General features: G+C 43.0%; 1 protein-coding gene across 2 annotated transcripts in view; it reads right to left on the reverse strand.

The window, feature by feature from the left end:
* Nucleotides 1-24,046, reverse strand: part of SLAMF1 (signaling lymphocytic activation molecule family member 1) — a 37,663-nt gene extending 13,617 nt beyond the window's left edge. For both annotated transcript variants that reach the window (XR_003120804.1, XM_025394102.1), the window contains exons 1-4: nt 23,601-24,046; nt 13,985-14,323; nt 11,726-12,010; nt 2,392-2,481 (exon numbers count right to left, since the gene is read on the reverse strand). Coding sequence is in view for 1 of the 2 variants with exons in the window: in XM_025394102.1 (XP_025249887.1) it covers nt 2,392-2,481; nt 11,726-12,010; nt 13,985-14,323; nt 23,601-23,676 (790 nt within the window). In the remaining variant the exon portion in view is untranslated. The remainder of the gene's footprint in view (nt 1-2,391; nt 2,482-11,725; nt 12,011-13,984; nt 14,324-23,600) is intronic.
* Nucleotides 24,047-24,989: the final 943 nt, after the last annotated feature.

Here is a 24,989-nt window from a genome sequence, read left to right on the forward strand (position 1 = left end):
GTGGGGCAGCCACTGATGAAGTTCCAGGAATTCAAGGAAAGTCAACATGGGATTTTTTTTGCATGGGTATGAGTACGCTGTGCCTAGTGGTTTCAACTTCACTTTTTGGTCAGAGTTGATTTTAACTGAGGAGTGTGTGTGTGTGTGTGTGTGTGTGTGTGTGTGTAAAATGGAGGGGAGGACTCAAGAAGCAGTTGGAGGTAGCAGAGGAGGTGCAAGTTAGTCCTTTCAAGTGTTTGCAAAGTAAGACATGCCTGCCCAGCACTCTCCCAGGTGCTGTAGTGGCTACAAATAGAGTAGAGAACAGACTACAGTCCTCAAAGACTTTCAGTATTGCAGGTCAGCTCAGACTCAAATGTAGAACTGGGAGGACAGTCCTAAATGGTCAGACAGATGGAAGAGGTGAGGTTGATTGTTGCTGCTTAAAAGGATCATTGGACCAAGATAATTTAGTCTCAGATTATTTTCCCCAGTGCAAGAACAGGTTTTTAGGAGTAAGCTCAACTCAACTACAAGTCACCAAGGTCTTAGGCTCTAATGAATAAGTCTTGGCCTTAAAATTAGAACATCTACATTGTAGCCATCATAAGCTGCGTGGCATTGGACAAATCACATCATCTCAGTGGGTCTTTTCTCTTACCATAACTGTAACATGAGGGTGTAGAGTATCTAATATCCTTTTCAGTTCTTACCTGAAGCATAAAGTCTTATGTTACCATGATTTAAAATATTTTAAATCTGTTCTAGGTATTGTTTCCAGATGCTTCTAGTGCAGCCTCTCCTGGTCATAGCACTTAAACATTGCCATTTTAACTCATCTACACTAAGAGATTTGTCTATCTATCTATCTATCTATCTATCTATCTATCTATCTATCTATCTGTCTATCTATCTATCACCCATCAATGGGAACCACTGTGTTCAGTGTTTTCCGTGTATTGATACCAATCTTCACCACAATACCATGAAATACTTAATATTACCCCCATTTTGCAGATGAGAAGTTAAGTCATTTGATCACACAGCTTGTCAGTAGCAAAATCTACATCTGAATGTAAGTTTATTTAATGCCTATACCCACATTCTTAATCAATGTATTGTCCTGGACATGAAATTGCCAAAGAGTCCATTGAAAAGCCTTCAGCATCAGGCTGCATTCTGATGATTATATCATTAGAAGCTGCCAATAAAATTTCTTTAGCAAGGTTTTGTGAAAGGTACAGCAACTAAATATAAATTTTACCACAAGTTGGAGGCAGAGTTTTGTGTGTTGCTAACTTACGAGGGACAAATGGTAAATGGGGATGAGGTGAGGATGGGTATGTGTGTTGGGAAAGGTAGTGGGGAAGTGTGGGATGGGGAGAACTATTCCCTTAGAGCATAACCATGTGATAAGCCAAGTGTAGTTGAGGAAAGAGTATGGCGTAGGATGCCAGCAATTTTGCTAGGTAGGTAATGTGGAGAAGTTCAGTTCAGTTTTCTCATCCTGAACATCCAAAAATCTCACTATTTCCTTATAGTACAAGCTAAATGTAATTGCCCTACCCCCAGCCCGATAGGCTGTCAACCTAATTTCTATCTGAATCATGCATCCCTCCTGCCTGGCTAACTCTTAGATGGAGGAAATGAGACACAAGTAGGTCGCTGTGCTATGATCTAGATTTTTTATATAAGCAAAACCAACATCAGAGTGCTGAGGTAAGGGCTTTTCTAAGAAGGTTGCATGTAGATGACGTTGATCTACTTGAGAATGAAATCAGTCATCAGCTCAGTGTTCTGAGGACCAAGTTCTATTTTACCATCGGAAGGCAGCCAGGGCATCTGTCCTGGTCTTGGGTCAGGACATTTTGACTCCAGTATTAGTTGGTAGTAGTCAAGGTGGCTGAGGGGAGCACAATGCCCTGAGATATTGAATCATAGGGACATTTGGAAGAGAGGACAGGGGATGGTACCTCTAGGCACTTAAACTGCAGGGGAATATTGTGCCTTATTGGTTTCATTCTAACCTTGGTGACTTTTTGGATGAGATCCAAGAATTTTCTGAATTCTGTTCCCAGTGAATACTCTTAAACCTCTTGTACATTTCTTCAGCATCCTGTATTTACCTTGACAGCAGTGCTAGTCACACTAAACTGAAATTATATGAATAATGTCTCTCACATTGGAAACCTGTGGCTCTTCTATTTCTCTCCATAGCCTAGTAGAGGGGATCAAGACACGTTGAATTAGACTGAAATAAGCAAGGTCCCAGGATATGTTTATCTACTATTTTTGCAAAGGTGGCCCCATGCAGAAAACCAAAGTGGTGAGAGCAAGTCCGAGCCTGTGGGGAGAGGTCCCCTGCTTACCACAGAGAGTGTGATAAGAATCTCTTTATTGCCAGACACCTACCTCTTTTTCTCAACTGTAGTATTGCCACCATGATGAGAATCATGATGGCACCCCCTAACAGCCCAGCATACATTGCCCATGGCTTTGTTTCTGGAAAAAAAAAAGAAGTCAAAGAGCAATCTCAAAAGTATTCTGAGCTTAAAAACATCCTACATGAAAGTGGGATAACGGAGCCTCATGTTCTATTTCTGCATTCTGTCCCAAGGGAGATGTTTGTTTTCATGGTTTTAGAGATCAGCTTTAGACCACTGAAAATTTTTGTGTCTGTTTTCTTATTCTAATTTCTTTCACTATACTTTCACATTCTTAATTTCATAAAGATTTTTCTATCCAAATACTTTATTTTTAACTCAACTACCACATATCTAAAATTAAATTATCTTCATCTCTCCTAAGTCAATCTCTCTGCCCAGTTTCTCCATCTTAAGATTGCTAATGTGTCCTGTATCCATTTTGGGTAAAGAGAACATAATGGTTCCATGTGCCGTTCCTGTGAATTCACACTATTCTCATGAGACACTGGGAGGAAGAAAGATTTACTTATCTATTTTAAAAATAAACATAATAGTGCTATTGCTGTCCTTTCATGAAAATAACTGTGTTGAACCCAGCAGACCTGAACTGAATGGAAAGTATTTAGTCTTTCCTCTAAATCATCTTCATGTTTAAAATTAGCCTGAGAACTAATCATCAAGGCTCAAAATCAGAAAGAAAACTTGTATTGCTTTCTCTCCTTTACCCACTTTATCAAATTCTTTTGAACTAGGAGCAACACTTTGAAAAACAGTGAATGAGGACTATTGCCCCCAGTAAACAAGACATGTAGCTCAATAAGATAATAATGAACAATTATTGAACATTTGCAAAGGGCCACATATTTTTAGTGCATCACGTATACTGACATATTTAATCCTCACAATAATCTTACAAGGTAGGTACACTCATTACTCCCATTTTATGGAGAAGGAAAACAGCCTGGAGAACCTCAAGAACTAGAGCTTGATTTAGGAGTAGAAATGTGGCTGAATACTAAAGACAGAATTCTTGGAGAGTCAGAGAGACTTTTGGGCTTGGGAAAAGTTACACCAGGGTAATGAAACAGTGGGGACCAAGCTGAAGCACTAGAGTTCTAAGTAGAATATTCGCACTAAGGTTCTAAATAGAGTAACACCAGATGCTAACATTAATGTGTAAGGGAAACTTATGAGGATGATTGTGGAATAAGCCTGCTTGTTGTTGAACCTGTGATGAATTTGTGGGACAGAAATTGAAAGAAAAATCGTTGGGTTCCAAAGGAACAGAATCATGGTGGCCAATAGCCTGAACTTTGTGTTTCATCAGTCTATGGAACTGATTCATGGTGGCCCCAGGCTACACCCCATACTCTCCTTCCTGCTGCACCCTAAGCTGTCCACCATGCCTGCCCAGCCTTGATGCCCAGGCCAATCTTCCTTTCTTTCTGTCACCTTTCCTGACCATCCCAGATCTTGTTCTTCCCTCTCCCTTGGACTGCTGCAGCACCAGTGGTTTATGTCATGTATCCTAGAACCTGAGTTTTGGCAACATCATCTTTACCATGGAGATCATTTTCAGTGATGTTATTTGGAGCCAGATAGATAGGTTCATATTGTGGGTCTACCACTTGATAGCTCTGTGANAGATAGGTTCATATTGTGGGTCTACCACTTGATAGCTCTGTGACTACAGATAAGCTACTCATACCCTCTGTGGCTTCAACTTCCTCATCTGTAAAATGAGCATAACAATAAATTCACAGTGTTGTTCTGAGAAACCCATGCAGTAATGTATGGAAAGTGCCCAGAGCAATGTCTGGAATCCATCATGTGGTCAGTAAGTGTCAATTACTTCTGCTAGCCTCAATTCTCCAAATAGTTGCTAGGTTTTAGGAGGCCAGAGAACATCTCTTACACTACTTTAACAGCTCTCTCAGTACTCAGTACATAATAGAGTCTCAGTAAATTCTTGTTGATTGATTGGAAAGACAAGAAAATGAGTTTGATCTCAAGTCCAAAGGAGTCTCTTCACCGGTGTCCAGAGATGATTCAGTCCCATCTGTTCTTTACTTACGACTTAGTTTCCCTATCTGTATAGTAGGCCCAAGTATTTTACACTTGATGCTCATCCATTTGTTGCTATTTTCTAATTATATTTACATGGAAATCAAATGTCAGAGACTCCATTCTCTTAGGAATTTGGATAAATATGAAAAAAGTGCTACTATTACAGTTTGTTCAGGTCAAGCTGCACGTGATTTCTGTCATTTCTGGAAGTAATTTCCTTGTGGTTCTCTAAGTCTTTGCTCGTATAACTCTGCCAGCTCTACTCTGTGCTTCCTTGGGTGCAAAGTTTAGTCCTTTCGTCGGTGACATGGTTTGGCCATGCCCCCACCCAAATCTCACCTTGAATTGTAATAATCCCCATGTGTCAAGGGTGGGGCCAGGTGGAGATAATTGAAACATGGGGTGGTTCTCCTGTGTTGTTCTCATGGTAGTGAATAAGTCTCATACGATCTGATGGTTTTATAAATGGAGCTCCCCTGCACAAGTTATCTTGCCTGCTGCCATGTAAGACGTGATTTTGCTCCTCATTCCCCTTCAACTATGATTGTGAGGACTCCCCAGTCATGTGGAACTGTGAGCCAATTAAACCTCTTTCATTTATAAATCCTCCAGTCTCAAGTATGTCTTTATTGGCAGGATGAGAACAGACTAATACGATCAGTTTCCACAAACAAACCAAAAAACTTTTTTTAAAAAACCTACACCAGTAATTTTGTGGGCTTAAGTTCTCTACTGAAGATTGAAGGCTCCCAGGAAGCAAATTCCATTGTGAACCAGGCAGCTTTCACCACCCAGCAGGCTCAGACCCTCTCTTTCTCTTCCCATTTCTGCACAAGCATCATCTTCCTCCATTCTCATACAGAGCCATCCAACCCACACCCAGATTCCTCAGGGGTGTCCACCTGCCTTCTAGCATTTATTAAGGTACTATCCTAAACAAATATGATTCCTTTTTGAAGAGGAATTCTAGTAGCAGTTCCTTGATTATAATGTGTTTCTTTAAATATTATATTTTTCTACCTAGTAAGATGTAGAAGTCCCACTTTGATTGCAAATTCCATGAAGGTAGGCCCTGTACCTTATTCTTTATTTGTATCCTCCATTCCACCTGAAACAATATAGGGCAGGAAGAAACTCAATATGCACTCGATGAACTAAGTTAAATTAAACTAGAGTCCACAAAAATGGATCTGGGAAAAGACTGTCATGTGCCTTTCTGTTTAAAAATTACCAGAAGGAATGCAGCGTCACCTGCTGAATGGCCCAAGGCAGGAATCAAAGGGAAGGAGCAGTGACCCACTTGGCTTATACTTTACAGTGACAAGATGGAGCCAGGAGGCAAGTGTGTGTCTGTGCCATCGGCGCTTCACCTGTGCTCCCATTTTCAAACCACCATTTCCTGTGGCAGAAGCTCCAGCTCTTCTTCTCTTTGCTCAGTCATGTGGGGAGGCCTCTCTGGATGGTGATGCTGAGAAATCAAAGTTGTCCTGGGGTCCACAAGCTCCTGTCTCCTTCATTCACAAAGAAATGCTACCTGAACATTTCTGAACCAGAGGTTTGGAACTCCCCCTACTCCCAAGGCTCTTAGAGGCAACTGAGCAGGCTGGTCAAGAACTCACATGCCATTTGGGAAGAGTACTTTGCTGGAGTCTCCACCCTGGGCCCTCCCCACCTATTGGCTGTGGTTTAAACGTGATAACTTGGCAGACAGTCACACCTCCAGGGAAAAAGCCAGAGGGCTTTTTTTTTTCTTGTCTCTTTAAGTCTGTTGTCACAGAAACACAAAAGCGTCTCCCTCTCTCTCTCTCTCTCTCTTCTCAAGTCCCCAAATCTTATTTTTTGTGTTTTTTTAGGGAAGATGAAGAAGAAAACTAAAAAGAATCTGAGAAACAAATGTAGTTCACCCAAGAGATACTGCGATGTTAGCCTAACGGTGGGAGCATGCCGGATCTCCTTCCTGCCTTTCATGTGGTTCTGTCAGCAAAGGCTGCCATCTTCAAGAGATACATTCTTGTTCGTGGCAGTTTCCATTCAGAACTGGGGGTGGGGAAGGACGCTCGTGAACCATATACTAATTTAAGTTCTGGGGCCATCCAAGTGAACATTTTACAGAGTTCACAGCTTCCAGAAAAATCCCTCATAACCAGTATTGCAGAGGCTACTAGCTCCAGTGCGATTTCGCTCATGCTTTCGTGGTAATATGAGTATTTTCTGGGCGTGTAGCTGCTCAGCTAGGAGCTATGTGTCTCAGCTTCCCTTGTAGCGGGTGTGGCCCCGTTACCAGGCTCTGGGCTGTGTGAAGTTTTCCGGTTTTTTCTTTCCACCATTGTTGCTACGCTCGCTAAATTGGGAAGACCCTAGAGAGAGACCTGTCTTTGTGCTTGGAACATCTAAGTGACTCGGAAACAATGGGAACTCCCTATTTGAAGAAATGACCTTGTTAGAAAGGGGAAGCCTCCGAGCTCACTGGCAGGCGTCAGCCTTTTCTTTTACCGAGCTAACTCAGACGTGCTGAGCCAGCGTTTTGCTGATCTACTGAAAAAGAGCCTCTCTTCAAGATGAGCTTCCAGGGGCATTCCTTTTTAGATTCCTTCATTCTAGCACAGCCATATCTATTTCAGAATACAGTCATTGAGGACGGCAGCAAGTCACACACTGTCCAGAGCTGACCCACATCCACTGGCTTCACATGACCTAGCCAGAGTACTTCATAGCACCCTAGGATTTGGACTTTGCAATAAAGATGCTTCATCACGATAGACATTAAAACACTGGAATGGCAATTGGAACAAGGATGAATGCATGACCTGAACAAATGTCACTTAAAGAAAAAGATTTCATGGAACATACAACTTTTTGCATGGTTTCACTTAAGTGAGTCCTGTCAAGAGACAGTGCTCACATCACATTTCATTCTGTCTCATCACATCATTAACCGCTGTGAGATTTTCATTAATGAAAATGAAAAATGTCTTAATATCACTGTCCTGTTGACAGATGGCGAAGCAACCTCTAATAAACCCTCAGACCCCACCCTTTCATCCCAAGACTGGGGTTTCCCTTTGTATGCCCTAGGAAAAAAGTCTTTGTTAACTGACAGTTGCTGCTTTGGCTCGGGTCTCATCATTTTGATGGATGACTGCAATAATGGCCCCCAGGAACTAGTTTCTCTTTCTTCCCCTTCTTCCCTGCCCCGGTCTGTTCTCAATACTACTGGAGTTTCTCTTTGAAAAGCAAGACTGATGGTGTCACTCCTCTATCTAAAACTCTTTATTGGTTCCTATCACCTACAAGATAATACAGAGCAAGACCCAGCTGTATCTGCTCCTGCCTCTGCCTGGAATGTCTTTCATCAGCTTGGGTAATTTCTACTTATTTTTAAAACCTAGTTTATGTCACATCCTCTGGGATGCTCTCTCTAATCCCCCGAGACAGTGTTAATAAAGGATCATGTCTTTTTTATCTTTGTGTACTTGGCCCCTAGCACAATGCTGGAATATAGTAGAGCTTCAGTAAATGTTTTGTCAAACTAAGTGCCGTGTTTTAAGAATTGGTAGTATGCATTATTCATTTGCAAACACAAATCAACGTACTAATAAAATTCTGTTTTCAGTATTTAGGCAACCTGGTATACTGCGAAGGGCAGGCCACAAACCAGCCGTGTGATCTGGTTCTGAGGCAGGGAAGGTCTGGTCACCTATCCCTGCAGGCTGGCAGGGCGGGGAGGAGGCATCTCTACTTGTATTACATGTTGAATTGTGTTTCCCCAAATTCATATGTTGATTTCCTTAAACTACGGCCTTATTTGGACATAGGGTCTTCACAGAGTTAACTGAGTAAAACTGAGGTCATTAGGGTGATGTTATGGGTTGAATTGCATCTCCCTTCCCCCAAATTTCTATGTTGAAGCTCTAACGCCAAAGACCTCAGAGGCAGGGTCTTTAAAGGTTATTAAGTTAAAATGAGGTCATTAGGGTGGTCCCTAATCTAACCTGACTGGTGTCCTTATAAGAAGGGGAAATCTGGACACACAGACACCAGGAAAAAGAGAGAGAGACCGGGGTGTGAGCACACAAAGGAAAGACCAGGTGAGGACACAGTGAGAAGGTAGCTATACGCAAGCTTAGGAGAGAGGCCTCAGAAGACCCCAAACCTACCAACACCTTGACCTCAAACTTCCAGCCTCCAGAACTGGGAGAAAAATAAATTTCTGTTATTTAAACCACCCAATCTGTTGTACTTTATTATGGCAGCCCTAGCAAACTGAGAGAGGTGGGCCCTAATCCAATATGACTGGTGTCCTTATAAGAAGAGAAAATTTGGACACAGAAATACACGTAGAGGGAAGATGATATGAAAAGACAAGGGAAGACAGTCATTTATAAGCCAGGGAGGGAGAGGGGCCTGGGAGAGATCTTTCTCTCACAGCCCTCAGAGAAAAACAATCCTGCTGACACCTTGACTTTAGATTTCTAGCCTCCAGAACTGAGAGCCAACACATTTTGATTGTTTAAGTCACTCAGTGTGTGGTCCTTTGTTACAGCAGCCTTAGCAAACTCATACACAGTGGCAAGCCTCTATCTGCAGTTCTTATTGACACACACACTGAATCAAGGACTGTTGACTCTGGGAGGGACTTCACTTGTTCGCCCTTTTCATTTTACTGAGGATGAAACAGAGACCCAAGAGAGGGAAACGGCTAGATAGTTCTCTTACAAACCGAGCCAAGATCCTGACAGGGCCCTTCCTATGGTGCCAGGTTTCTACTGCTTCCTGTCCCTCCACTCCTGACAAGAACCTGCTTCCTACTCAGTAAATCTGGTTCCTGCTGGTGCATTCTTGGTCCTCAGAGTGGCTTAGATGGGTAAGTCCATCTTCACATGTTTTCTTAGAACGTTCTGAGCTGAGTGCCCTTAGTGTAAGCTTTATGGTCCACCAACACTTTGGTATGCACTAATAAATTCTTTTTAAACTACACTGAGGAGCATGAAGAAAGTTCTGCCCCTTTTTTGGGATAGGCCAGGGTAAAATACTCAGTGCCCTGTCTTTGTACTCTAATAGGGCAGCTATACCCAGAGATGGCTGTGCTGAGGTAAGGGTTGCTGCTTCCTCATTTAACATTAAAAAATACTTTATATTTATGTAGTTTTTAAAATAAAAATTACATTTCATTATGGTTTATAAGGCATTTTAAGTGCATTATCTCTTTCACTAATGCCTATGAGGCTTCCAGAATCGGAAAGTCTAGCTCCATCACTTGCTCTGTGTGTGACCTTACTTAACCATGTTATAGCTTTGTTTCCTCATCTGTGAAATGGGGATACTAATACTATCTATATTATTTTGTTGCTGTGAGGATTAACTGAAATGCCACATAACTGGCACATAGTAAACCGCAATGACCCACCAGTTGTTATTTAGAGATGAAGAATCTAAATCTCAGAAGGGCAGAGGGACTTGATCTTGTAAGTAGAAAGGGCAGCATTGGCCCTAGGACTTCCAGGCCCACATTCTGTAAGTCACCCACTATGCTGCACTGCTTGCTTGTCCTGCCAGCACCTTCTAAATGACTATGGGTAGGCTGAGCGCTCTGAACTGGGGGGTAGCCTCTGAATGTGGTTTGTATGCAAGGTGGGCAAGCAGCCAGACATAGCCAGTAAGTGAGCAGACGGGGGACTCTGCCTATGAAATGTCTGGGGAGGAAACATGCGGGGGTTAGACTCATTCAAGAACTCCCAGGGGTACACTGGAGGCCAGGTGGGATTTTCCCAGCAGTCCATCTGGGAATACTCCGGGGCAGTCTCTGTGACACGCAGTGCTATGTGGAAGGGCATTACTTGGTTGAATTCCCCTGTCCCTCAACCACGACCACCTGGGAAAGCCCTCCACATGGACGCCATGGCTACTGTAGACAGAAGATCCATTGGAACGATTCCTATGTACCCCCCAGTGGATGCAGAGAGGAGAATGTCAGGGTTTAAGAAATGCCTTGCAGAGCAAGCACCCTGGTCTTACTGTCCCTGAACCTGCCTGAGGCAGGGACACAAGATCTGTTAGTTAAAAGGGCCAGGCCGGGCGCGGTGGCTCAAGCCTGTAATCCCAGCACTTTGGGAGGCCGAGGCGGGTGGATCACGAGGTCAGGAGATCGAGACTATCCTGGCTAACATGGTGAAACCCCGTCTCTACTAAAAATACAAAAAACTAGCCGGGCGTGGTGGCGGGCGCCTGTAGTCTCAGCTACTTGGGAGGCTGAGGCGGGAGAATGGCGTGAACCCGGGAGGCGGAGGTTGCAGTGAGCCGAGATCATGCCACTGCACTCCAGCCTGGGAGCACAGCGAGACTCCGTCTCAAAAAAAAAAAAAAAAAGGGCCTGTGTTCTATTCTGTATCCAAGTGGTTAAATGGGCTTACTTAATAAGTTCTGTCTTCCTTTTGCTGACAGAATAATGATGCTTTTCTTTCTAGAGGAAGAACAGTCAGAAGATGTAGGTTTAGGGGTTAACTGCACTATTTACAAGCCAAAGAAACTTGAGGAGGGTACTTAAATGCTATGAATGTCACTTTCCTTATCTGTAAAATGAAAGTAGAATAACACCTATCTGGCAAGGTTATTGTGAGGATCAAAAGAGATTATACAGTTGAGAGTGTTTTGCTAATGATGAAGCGCTATGCAACTTATCATTATTCTTCAAACTTCACAGTCCAGGTCTTAGTCTCTCTGACTCCCCTGGTCCTGCTATGGGATTCACAGTCCATTCCATAAAACGAGGCCCTTAACTATATCCTGTGTTTCATTATTAAGCACATGTTTTACATCTTATCTTTACAATGAATTGTTAGAGAGGAGAGATCACATATCATATTTATTCACAATTTCTAACCAGGTAGGTGATCAATAAATACTAATTGATGGTGTAGAACTGCCCCAGCATTAGTGGAACATAGACTTGGGAGCCAGGCCCGCCCACCTGCACTCCCTCACCCAGCCAACCTTGCAGGTTGGAGCCAAAGCAAGAGGCAGAGAAGGCTACGCCTTGGAGACTTAGTTCTCTGGCTCTGGCTCTATCACCTCCTGTTGGTTTCATCAACAGTGAAATGAGCATAATAATGCCACCCTAGTCAATATGAGAGTGAGCTCGCTAAATGCACACGGTAAACTTTTGCAAACTAAAAAGAAAATTGTTACTAAGGTGAATGCCATGACTGGGGAGCAATTGGGTCAGGTGGCACACAGGCTGCCACCAGTGTACTCACCTGAGTGGTCTGTCCTGCATCTGGGCCACGGGCTGAAGGTCTGGGAATTGTTGCTGATGGCGTTGCTCACAGTGCAGATATAGATATTGTCAGCATGCTGGGGGCCGAGGGTGAGGGACAGGAGGTGGGAGCTGTTGGCTGGGTGCAGTGGGTGGATGCCCGCCTTTTCACTCCAGCTGTAAGCCACATGGTCCCCCTTCTCCACTGTGCAGCCCAGTATCAAGGTGCAGGTCCCGTTCTCCTGGGTCTTGTTTAACACTTTAATTTCTGGAGTGGAGACCTGCTCTGTCAGGAGTGGGAGGAAGGCAGCCATCACTGAAATGAACCCCTGGGAATTCTCACTTGACCTTTTTGTTAGAACAAAGTACAGCCTAATGACATTTTCCCTCCCCCTCAGTGTGATTTATTTTTAGTGAGAAATCTATTGCTTCACACTGTCCATCGTGCACCACTACATCCTTTCTAAGACCACCTTGGGATAAAATAAGAATCTGCTTTTTAGGCCCCTTCTACCAATATTGTTAGGGCTTCACTCACCCTTCCTGCTGTTCTTGACCTAGGTTGCTATTCTGTCTCCTATCAATGGAGTTTGCTGTCAACTAAGCCACCATAGTTTTTAGTTGGCTTACGTTGTTACTTCCTAGACCTAAAAGAATGACTTTTTAGCGGTGAGATTTCATCTATACAGATGTGTGTGGGAGGGTGTGTGTGTGTGTGTGCGTGCACACACATACACATGCGCATGGGTGAGTGGGTGGGTATGTAGTAATTGCTTTTGTGTGTCTGAGATAGGGATAGGTCCTCAAGTATAACCATAGGCCTCATCAATCTATCCCACTCTAAGGCCATGAAATAGGCCAGATGAAAGGTAAACTCTTGCTTATTTAGCAACTATTATAGGACAAGAGCAGTGCTGGTGTTTCACATTCATCATCTTTTTTAGTCTTCTCAACAATTATAACTCTAGTTGTAATTATTCCCATTTTATAGATGAGAAAGCCAAGTCCCAGGGAGGTGGAAGGTCTTACATCTCACAGCTTCTAAGTGGCCAAGTTAAGATCTGAACCTAGGTCTATCTGACTTCAAAATCCAAACTCTTCCTTTGGCTTGAAAACAATGCCATGGTTGCAGAGACCACATTTTCCAAAGTAAGAATTTGATCACAAACTGTGACAAAAACAGGTAACATAGGAACCAAAGGATGGAATGTCTGGAATCCACACCGCTTTGGAAAATGCATCCTGTGCAGCCTCCATGCTCATGGCAGTCTTGCCCTGGAGTCACTGCTGGAAGTGACTCTCAGGTACCTGGGGGAGGGCCATGGGAATTCCGCAGGCACTGTTTGAAGGAAAGGGAATGCTGGGGCGAGGGAGGACTGGTGAAAGTATTGCTGCCTTCCCTCTAGAAATTTGAGAATTTCAAAGAAATGTTGGTTAGCTGGGAATTCCTGTCCCATCCCCAGAGATAAGGAAGTCATTTTGAAGAAGCAGGAAAGCCTCACGTGGCTATCAGGATCCCTGGGAATTCAGATGAGCCTCTGGGCCTAAGAGATGCAATCCCTGGGTGCACTCAAGAGGGACTGGTAGTTAAAGAGGCTCAAAAAAGCACTGGCCTTGGATTCAGGTGGACTTGGTTCCTAGTTTAAGTACAACAACTAAGAGACTTTATAACCAAAGCCTTTGTTTAAATGCCAAAAGGCACTTCTTCCACCAGGTAGGTGTGATCTGGTGCCAGAATGTAGGGCTTAACAAGTGGTATGTGGGCTGAATTTTAGCCTTCTTTATTCAGAACCCCCATTGCAGTGAAACACCTACACAAATGTGTGTAAATGGGCTAACCACTTCTAGTTAGATTTCACTGTCTTCACGTATGAGAGACTGGGTTTGATCTGTGATATTCAATTTCTTTTAATCAGAAAAAAAATTCTGTTTTCAAATAAAATATTACTTGCAAATCAAGATTCTTGGGGCTATAGGCCCTCCAGCCCACAGGTAGCTAGGCCCCTTTCCTTTGGGAAATGGGAGTAAGAGTAACTAATGCTTAATCAGCTATCATCAATGTGCAATTTGGAAAAAAAAAAAAAAAACAATTTCAACCTTTAAAACGTCTTCCATGCAGCAGGTTTAAATACCGTCAAACTAGAAGATCATTATAGTTACTTCCAACTCTGAATACCTTTGCTTTTAAGAGAGACCTGAATTCTTGGTCAAAGGAGCACCTTGGCCCTTTAGTGTGGACTGGGGAAGCCGCCATTATTACCATAAAGCCTCAACTGCAGGCAAAAGCGCTGAACTGAAACATTTTTCTCCAGGGTCATAAGGTACCATCCCTCATCTTCCTTCCTGCTTTCCCGGATCCCCAGGGTGAGATTCTCCAGATAAAACTTGTAGCGATCTCCTAGGTAACGTGGAGGGCCTGCTTCGGATGGATCAAGAGACACTATTTTGTTCTCGACACTGTTCTCCAGTGATTTTGCCATTGTGACGACAATGTGGATGCTTTTGTTCATGTTCTTATTTATCCTTTCATGTGTCAGGGGCAGCAGCACTTTGCTTCCCAACTGCCGGAGAATCTTTGGGCAGTTCATCATGCGCCCACCTGTGGGAGGGAGGAGAAGAGAGTCCCTTATTATTAAGGCCTTTAGATAACATCGTGTCAGCAGAACAGGAAGGACAGACTGGAGGCTCTCCCCCTTCCTCTTGGGCTATCCCTGGGGCTGCCAAGTCCTTCATGGTCTATGAAGACTGCCATGAGGATCCCTACTATATTCTCAATGTTTCAAAACTGTCAGTAGACAGCTTAAAATTACTTAGGATAGAGTTGTATAGAGTAACTAGAGCACTGGGTCTTTATCAACTCAGATTTAAGGTTCAGGCATCTAAAAAGCACAGAGAAGTTAAATGGCTTCCCTGACTAGTCAGTGGGAGTCAGGACTAGAATTCAGGTCTGTTAATTCCTCTGCCAGGGTTTTATTCCACCATTGAATATACAGGATGAAGGACGGAGAGCAAATGAAAGTGAATCTGAGCTCATGAGCCCAGGAACCATTTCAGATCATGAGGAAAACAGAAAAATCTGAGGAATGTGGAGTCAAGAAAGGGTAAGCCCAGTGTTCAAACTGTGGAATTCTCTCTCTCTAAAACACCCTGAGATAGTTAATAATGTCGACAGTGAGATACTACTGTATTTTTCTCTTTCAAAAAAGCTGAGCCAACAAGATTTAAAAAAAAAAAAAAAAAAAGAGCCTTTCAAACCACTGTAAGGGATCCTACTGCTGATTATTTCACACCTCCTCTCTCCTCAAACCCACAACCTGCCTTTCCCCCTCCTCTCTCATGTGACGACTTTGCTTTTTGTTTCACCGAAAAATAAAATGAAGAAATGAAAAGAGAACTTCCATTTATTACCACCACTAACTCAACTTACCTACTTGGATGGATGGTCTACATTCCCACGCAAGTGGAGCCTCGTCCCCCATGGAGCACTCACCTACTTCAAAGCTTTGTTTCGGCAATTGCCTCCATCCCTCACATTATCAGGTTTTTTTTACTAGGTTATTTCCATCAATACACAACATATACACTTGTAGTTTCCTTTATATTAAAAATATCTCCCCTGATCCCAGGTCCATCCCCAGCTACCTCTCCATTTCTCTGTTTTCCTTTTCAGTAAAGTGCTTTAATGTGTGTTTATAGCTTATTTTCCCATTTCCAGACCCATTTTCCCTTGGACCCACTATAAACAGGTGTTCTTTCCTACTGCTCGCTGGACCCACCTTTGTCAAGGTCACTGTCTACTCCACGAAGCCAAGTCAAAGTTCCTATCTTACCTGCTTTCTCAGGGGTACTTGACGTAGTTCATCCATCCCTCCTTGAAACGCTGTCATCATTTGGATCAGGGAACACCATACTCTCCCGGTTTTTCACCTATCCTATAAGCTGCCTCTGCTCAGTCTTCTTGGCAGGAGCCTTCTGTTCTTCCGGACCTCTAAATACTGGAGCATGCCAGTTCTCAGAGTTCTCATTCTCATCCACACCAATCCAGTTTCTCACCCAACTGCACAGTCTGACATATTTCTGGGATGCTACAGAGTTATATCTCCCAACCAAACCCTTCACTGCACTCCCAACTGCCTACACAAGATAGGACTTGGAGGTCTAACAGGCATTTCAAACTTAGCAAACAAACTCTTGGTTCCAAAACACCTTCTGCAAACATTATAATTCAGCCAATTTCTCAGGCCAAAACATTGGAAACATCCTTGACTCCTTTCGTTCTTGCATACTCCAAACTCAATTTTTTTTTTCTTTGAGTCCGAGTCTTGCTTTGTCACCCAGGCTGGAGTACAATGTTGCAATCTTGGCTCACTGCAACCTCTGCCTCCCAGGCTCAAGCAAGTCTCTTGCCTCAGCCTCCTGCATAGCTGGGATTACAGGCGCCTGCCACCACGCCCGGCTAATTTTTTGTATTTTTAGTAGAGATGGGGTTTCACCATGTTGGCCAGGCTGACTTCGAACTCCTGACCTCAAGTGATCTGCCCGCCTCCGTCTCCCAAAGTGCTGGTATTACAGGCATGAGCCACTGTGCCCAGCCATACTCCACACTCATTTTAACAGCAAATCCTCCTGGCTCTGACTTCAAAATATGTCTGGTATCTGAACCCTTCGCACCTCCTGCATTTCCACCACCATCATCCCAGGCCTGGTACTGCCGTCTTCTTCCAGCTGATCTCCCTGATAGAGTAATTTTTAAAAACCATGTCCTATTTTGTCTCTCTCCTGCTTTTAAATTTCTATGGCTTTCTAGCACTGATAGAATAAAACCATAGTCCACTATTGATAAGGCTTCAAAGGCCCTGCATACCCAGTCCCTGGCACTGTTCCAACTCCATTTCCTGCCCTCCTCTTTGCTCACTGTGCTACAGTCACACTGGCTCCTGGCTGCTTCTTAAACCCACCAAGAACATTCCTGTGTCAGAACTTTTGCTTTTGCTGTTCCTCTCGCTGGAGAATTTCTTCCCTTCCATACCTGGATAGCTCATTCTTTCACTTTATTTTAGGTATCTGCTCCAGACAGTATCTCCTCCAAGAGGCCTCCTCTGACCATGTATCTAAAATAACTTTCTGTTTCTTTCTGCACTTATCACTGCCTTATATTATACTGTATATATATTTTTTTGTTTTATTTTTGTCTCTCCCACTAAAATGCAAAAGCCTCAAGAGGAAGAACTTCATTTTGTTCATTATTTTGACCCCAGGACCTACAAAGAGGTACTATGTGCTTAGCACATAGGAGGCATTTAATAAATATCTGTTCAATTTATGAATGCTGAAAACCGTATTACCTGACCAAAGCCTCTTATTTAGGTTCAGATACATATAAGTTTATAAGTTCAGATATATATATATATATATCTGAACTTAACCATAAGTTAGTGTTCATAAAAGAAGGAGTCCATGACTCAAAGAGAGCATAGATTGTTCTAGCTGATAAGAAAGTCAGAGAGTAAAATAGAACCATCAGCTTAAGTAATGCAGCTACCTAGAAGAGACTCTTTCACAACTGACTTGTGGCTAAGATGAGATATTGGAAAATTGGACACACTGGCTCAAATATTCTTGTTACCAAAATACCCTGAAATCCCAATGTCTTTCAGTAAAGGGCTCAGCTAGTAGTAGACTGGAGATTCAATGACTGGGGAAGAAGAAAAAGTAGTCTATCTGGGCTAAAATCTGGATTAGAGTGATTGAAATTCATAATTGTTGAGGAAAAGTGAGAAAGGCAATTAGGCACTTGTTTTTTAAAATATTGCTAATATATTAAGCTTAAAACAGAGTGCTCTCCCCTGCTGCTTGATGACATGAGGAACATTATAGTTAATGTGGTGGTGGTTGTTTTTACATCAATAAACTGGGAAGCATGTTGGATTTTCTTCCAACCACACTTGTGGATGCCTGGCTGTCTAGATAATGTGACCCCTTTGGTGTCCGCATACCTGAATTGTAGGCACAGTACTTAAGAGAGTAACTTGAGTCCTGAACCTAAACTTCTAAGTATAAAGAAATGGGAAAAAATTTACAGCCATATGTGCAAGAATGAACTTCCAAACTTCTGTATAAAAAGTTGTGTAGATGAGCATATGTATATTTTTCTGGGAGCTCATCCATAAATGCCATCTCTTAAAGGGATCTGAGATTCAAAACAAGATTAAGAATTGCTAGCATGGTGTTGATTTTTAAAGACTAACTTTGATAGGGGAGAAAAAAAGAATTAAAAAATTCCATTTTCAGACCATAACCCATCGCCACCACTCCCCAAAATGGCTCCCATGCACCCCTTCCCCCCTAACCCTGCACACCCTTTGCACCATGATTGCTTTCAGAACTTGGAGTTGGTTGGGGGAGGAGAAAGAGGGATATAAGAGAGGTAGTGAATAACCAAAAAAATAAAAGAAATCAAAGAAAAAAATCAAAGAAAGAAAATAGAAGGAGAAAGAGGAAGAGGAAAGGGGAAGGGGTAGATGAGAGAGACTGAGTGGCTTATGCACACTCAGTCATGAGGAGTGGAACCAAAACTTCATCAGGAAGAGACCCTTATACCCCACAACCCACATAAAGAATGATGACGCAACACCTGAGTGTGTGTGTGTCGGGGTCTGGAGGGGGTACTTGAGATCACCCTCACCTAAGCATAAGGTGGAAAAATAAGTGGGGGCTTTAAAGTGGTTCGTAAAACCCCTCAAGTGGCGTCCCTGCTCCTGAAACATCCTGCTGCCTGATGAGTGTTTTCCAGTGTGTCTGTGATTCAGCCAGCCCTTGTTTGCTAAAAGAGTCTGGGAGGAAACATTTGTAGCTGTTAACACCAACTCACTTTCCTTCACGGGCAATTCTACTTCGAAAAATGAGTGATTCACATGGGCCTATGGAGTTTGGTCAAAAATTATGAATAGTGTGATTTAGCGAACCCTCTCACAACATGGGCTTCTACCTAATGATAACCCTTTTTGTTTTATTGTATCATAATTTTTTGCCTAGCCCTGATACTTTCATATGTGCTTTTAGCACCTTGCTACAGCATTCTTTCAGGAACAGAAGGAACAGAACTTATGGACTCCACAGTTGTTTTGGTAAATTTAGGCTCAGAAAAAAAAGACAACTTGTCTGTGTTTGCTTTTTAAACTGTATCCCCATCAGTCAAAGTCCTATTTTTATTCTTTGGCACTTCTGGGTCATTCTATCTTATACTATTAGCATGTACCTTCCCTAGCCTTAGAGCCTAGAACCACTCTTTATTTGCCTAGCTAACAACTTCCATCTTTCTGGTCTCCATTTTGACATGTCTTTCGTAGGGAAGACTTTCCTGACTCCTGACTTAGGTTGGGTTGTCCAGCCACAGGCTTCCAATGGACGATGAATGCACTCCTTCATATCATTCATCATGTGTTCAACTCTGGTTCAATGCCTGTAATCCCTTACTCTTATAAGCTTCCAAGAGTACGGACTGTGTCTGTTTTATTCACTGCAGTATCCCTAACACCCACCTGGGACATAGTAGGAGCTCAGTAAATCCTTGTTACCCAAGTGAATTAATAAAAAGGAATGGATGAATGAACGAATGAGCAAATGACAACACAGAGTCCAAGTTCTCCTCCCACCAAAATTGGAATGTACTCTGATTTGCCTTTATAACATCCCTAAGAGGTATGTTATGGAGGAAAGTGGTGGTGACCCTTTTCCCCACTTGCCAGCTGAGGACATGGAAGTGCCTTAAATATAAACCCTAGGTTTCAGGTACAACAGACAACTTGCCATTTCCCCTGAACACTTGAAACCCTTTACCTCTGCATTTGTGCCTCCTCCTGGAATACTCCTTCTCAAGTTCCATAAAAATCAAACCCATCAGACCTATTTATTTGGGGCTAAGTTTTTAATATTCATTTTTATTAACTTTATCCCAAATGTGCACATGAGATAGTCTGGATTAGATTCAAATTTCTTATTAAATGACTCACAGTAAATAGTAAATTCTTTGGCCCCCACTTCCCCCTAGGATGATGTGATAAGAGCAAGGTCAATTGTTTTATGTGAGTAACCAGACACTCCATAGGTAAGAAATACGGACAAATTATTTTCTCTACCTATAAAAGGGGAAGGAGGCAGCAATCCCCCCTGCCCTTCTTAAAGGTCTGCTCCTTATTCCAACACTTTGATAGGTAAATAAATCTCTCCAGGAGCCAGATAGTCCCTTACATGTCTTGGCTTTTATGGCAAGTCCTGGGACTTGTCTCAAGTTCTGGGGCTCATTCCTTCTTGCATGTTGCAAAATGAAGGCACAAGCTTGCGCTGGCCTGCTTAGGAAGATAGCGACTCCAGGCTTCACGGCACCTTGGGCGCTCTACCTAGGGACCTTGTTCAGGCTGTAACCATTTGGTCCTCTCGAGAAAAGTTTTATTATTCATTTGGATCAGAGCAATTACCTATACAAATGACTACAGATTTAATTCTCATGGTATGAAAAAAGTGTCAGGAAGCTGGTGTTCTTCACCAGGACACTGAAAAGTCCAGAAAAGTTTTATTTCCCCACCCTCTTTATCCTTAAGTCTCTGATTTCTTCTCTGCCATGTTAAAAAATTGATACATAATAGATGTACATATTTTCAGGGCACATAGCACTATCTGATGCATTCACATGTTGTGTAAAGATCAAATCGGGGTAATTGGGATATGTATCACCTTGAGTATTTCTCTTTCCTTTATGCTAAGAACATTTGAATTATTCTCTTCCAGCTATTTTGATATGTACAATAGATTATTATTAACTATAGTCACCCTACTGATCTATCAAACACGAAGACCTATACATTTGGAAAGACACACAAGAAACTGGTCACAGTGGTTGCTTCCAGCATGAGGTATGGAGGGCAGATTAGTCTTCACTAAATACTCTTGTGTACTGGTGAAGTTTCATAGACATGGCATGTTTTACAGATGTGATAATCAATAAACAAACTAGTTAACAAAAAAAATTAAATGAATGTTTGCATGATGAAAAAACGTTTTCATTTTCCAAATTACAGGTCAAATACTTCTTATATGCCCTCTACATTCTTGTATAATTTTTATCAGTCTCTCACCTTTTGAACATTTCTATACTTCAATTTATCTCAATTCAATTCCACTCATATTTTTCAATTATAGATAGCACATTCTAATTTTTACCATGGAACCTGGATACAAATTGTGGCATTCTCCCCAGCCCTGCTTCCCAAACATGGGCTTGTCCAGTTTCACTCATTGAGGCCTCTGGAGTCAGATGACTATGTGAGCACAGAGAAATTGCTAAACTACTCTGTGCCCCTTTCCCCATTTATAAAGTTTTAATGGTACCAATAATACATACATATCTTATAGGCTTGGTGTGAAAATGAAATGACTGACACACATAAAGCATTTAGAACAGTGCCTGGTATAAAGCAAGTATGCAGTATATACTAATATTATTCACTCAACAAACATTTGTGTACAGGCTTTCAGTACAGAAACAGTGTCAGGTGCTGCGCAGTGGCTGTTGTTCATTTTGTTTTCCCCACACCTTGCACCCTTGCACCCTTGACAAATGATGTGGCTGCCACATCATTTGTCCTTAATAGCTGCTGAATGGGATCATTCAAAGTCAATCTATGGATAAAAACAATTAGCCCTGATACTCTGATTTCCAGTCCAGTGAGGGAGACAATGAAAGTGACAGCATCACATGACATCACAGTATTAACATTTTTGAGAAATAGAAGTGCCTAGATTGACATCTTGGGATAGAATGGGCCACTGAACATACAAGGTTAGGCCAAGTCTAGAACCCACGCACTTGTCCCTCACCTTCCCCCAAAGTGTGTGAAGGGGGTGCGGAGGTCCTGCATGGAGGAATAAAAAAACTCACTGAGGTAGAGTCATCAATTATAACAAATGTACCACCCTGGTGGGGGATATTGATAACAGGGGAGGCTATGCATATATGGGGCAGAGGGTATATGGGAAATCTCTGTTCTTTCTGTCCAACTTTGCTGTGAACCTAAAACTGCTCTAAAAAATAAAGTCTATTAAAACAAATCTCATTGGGGGAAATGAAAAATTCACTTTACTTGGGGAAGGGACATGTGGACTTTTTGATGTTTACAATTCTGACTGGGAATTAGAAGTTGAGCTGAGTAGAAATGAGAATGGGAGTGGGTGCCAGTTTTACAAGTATCAAGCTTCTTGCTTGGGCAAATCTGTCATGACTAACCTGCCGCATTTGCAAAGCATTTCTGCCTGGGTTTTATTGGGGCTTCACAAAAGGGTGTGTATTTAAAAATAAAAACACTGAAAAGCTTTTGTGAAGATTCAAAGAAGAAAACATGCAATGAAGTGAGCAGCCTCTGATTGGATAGACTTGCCTTGTGGGGCTGGGCTGCTTCTCCCTGACCGGTGACTTCCAAAGCCTCAATAGGACCAGCTATTGGTCAGCAGTGCCTAAGATGCTATGGGCCAGGCTGGCCAAGAGGCTAGCAAGCACGGAGATGGAAAAGTCCAGCTCACAGTTCAGCACCATCACTCCTTACAGTCACCAAGAAGTGCTCCAAAAATGGTGCAGTCACAAATTGGTTGCAACAAGGGAAGCGTGGCTTTCCCTGTGACCACTTAAAGTGGTTCAGTTTGGTTTTCTGAGCCCTGAGCTCAGTTCTGTCTCTCCTAGACCTTGGGAAGTATGACCCATGGGTCTGCAGATTCCAAAAGGAAGTGGCTGAGCAAGCCCTGTTCATCTGGCTGTCTGGTAAAAGACACATCCATTGTGCAGCACCCCCACATCCCTGGTATATCTCGGTGCTTTTCCTGGAAAAGTCCATATTGGATTTGCGGTCTTGAAAACCCCAAGCTTAAAACACCCTGGGCCTCAGGATTTCCCCCCCTGTCCGTAATGCCACCTCTTCTACTCCAGGCTACCTCCCACAGTCTAAACAAATAAGCAGAAAGAGATTCTCACCCCACTCACACAGGCAGTCCAAAGTCCACTTCTTGCTTGCCTTTTTCTTTCTCAAATACCTTTTCTCATAGCCCTGATACTTCTAAACAGAAAGCAAGAGCCTGCCTTGGGAAGAAGATATCCAGAAAGACAGGAACAGAGTCCAGATCCAAAGGTAGCCCTTGTCTGGCCTTCCTGCTGGAGCTACTCTCTGAGGGTCCCCAATTTGCATTTCCCACATACTGTAACCAGCCCTAGGCTCCAGAAATCCCAACTTCTTCCCTCTTGCTTTCTTGGACCTTCTCTTCCAAGAAAATACACATCAGTGTGACCGCACTGTGGTCACTGCTGGTTATTAGCCAAAAGCCTAGAGTTTTCACTTCTACTCTCTCTTCCCATTCTAGCCAATGCTTTCTGTTGACCCATGCTCCTGGTTTGTCAGCCTGCATGGGCACAGATTCCCTCCTAGGGTAGGGATGTAGGGCAAATCATCTCCCAGAGCTCACTCCATCCAGCTCAGTCTCTCTAGGCTGGATCTTTGCCAGAAAAATGCCCATGTAAAACCAACCACTCAACCAGGACTTCTACCAGAGCCTGTCACCCTAAGACTGGTCAGAGAAATGACTGGAGCCTTTGGCTTCGAGCTCCTCATTTCCTTGGAAAAGGGGTTGGTGGGCTTGAGTCTTGGAAACCCAAGGGCCCAGGAACTCATAATGTTCCTTCCTCTTTGAAAGAGGCAGTTGAAACTGACAGCCAGTCCCTAAGGAAGAGTGACCAAACACAATCCCCAACCCTGCACCTTCTCTCCATCCACGAAGATATGCTGATTCCACGCAGCTAACGTGGGACTCAAACCATCAGGCAGATGAACACTCACCTGTTCCATAGCTTGCCCCAAAAGCCAGGGAGAGAAATAGCACAAAGGTCAAGGAGAGGAGCCCCTTGGGATCCATCAGCCAGTGAGGAGAAGGAAGGGGTCCTGGTCAGAGCCTGGCAGCTGCACACAGACGCTAGGCAGAGCGAGCTTCGTGTCATGCAGTGCTGCCTCTGCTGTCTAATTTATGTATCAGGAACCAGCAGGTTCCTGAACCCGCTTCCTGTATCACCGGGACTTTTTCTGCTTGTGTCTTGAGGATTGCTCATCTCCCATGAGGCTTTAAATCACTTTTTTCTTCTCAAGAAGCAGGCTTCTCAAGAAGCCAGGCACTCAGCCTATGGGAGCCAGGAAAGGGGGTGTGTAGTCACCTCGGCCAAACCCTGGCTTTGGGCAGAAACATGCACTCCTGCTTCTTTCCTTAGCTGCCTCCAGGAACCGGATGTTGCAGATTATCTGAGCAGTTCTCTCCGGTAAGTCTTCTTGGATTGCAAAGAAAAGATGTTTTGTCAGATCACTCCTCAAATTTGGCAGTTCACAGCTGAACTTAGATGACTGCATTTTGATGAGCTCATAGACCTCTTACTTCTGTTTTATTTCATAATTTCAGATAACACCTCAACATGTAGTCTGGTGCGGGTGCCACTGTCACAGAGAGATGGGATGGGCAAGTGCGGGTCACTTGGAAGAAACCCTGTGACCCCAATGAGTGCAATGTGGTATAATTTAGTGTCCCATGCTCCTAGTTTGTCTTCTCGCATGTCAGTGGATTCCCTCCCAGGCAGGGATGTAGGACAAATCTATCCCAGAGCTCCATCCTTCCAGCTCAGTCTCCTTGTTGTGTTTGTTTTTTCCTAATTTTTAACGTCTGTGTGTACATAGTCGGTATATATATATAGAGATGTATGGGGTATATGAGATGTGTTGATAGAGGCATGCAATGTGTAATAATCACACAGGGTAAACGGGGTATCCATCACCTCAAACATTTATCCTTTGTGTTACAAACAATGCAATTATACTTTTAGTTATTTTTAAATGTGCAATTAAATTATTATTGGCTATAGTCACACTGTCGTGTTATCAAATACTAGTTCTTATTCATTCTTGCTATTTTTTGTACCCATTAACCATCCCCACTTCTTCCCCAACCCCCACTACCCTTCAGCCTCTGGTAACCATCCTTCTACTCTCTGTCCACAAGTTCAATTGTTTTACTTTTTACCTCCCACAAGTGAGAACGTGTGAAGTTTGTCTGTCTGTACCTGGCTTATTTCACTTAACATAATGATCTTCAGTTCCATCCACATCGTTGCAAATGACAGAATCTAATTCTTTTTTAGCTGAATAGTACTCCATTGTGTATATGTAACACATTTTCTTTATTCACTC

This window comes from Theropithecus gelada, chromosome 1, assembly GCF_003255815.1.
Source record: "Theropithecus gelada isolate Dixy chromosome 1, Tgel_1.0, whole genome shotgun sequence".
NCBI classification, from domain to species: Eukaryota; Metazoa; Chordata; class Mammalia; order Primates; family Cercopithecidae; genus Theropithecus; species Theropithecus gelada.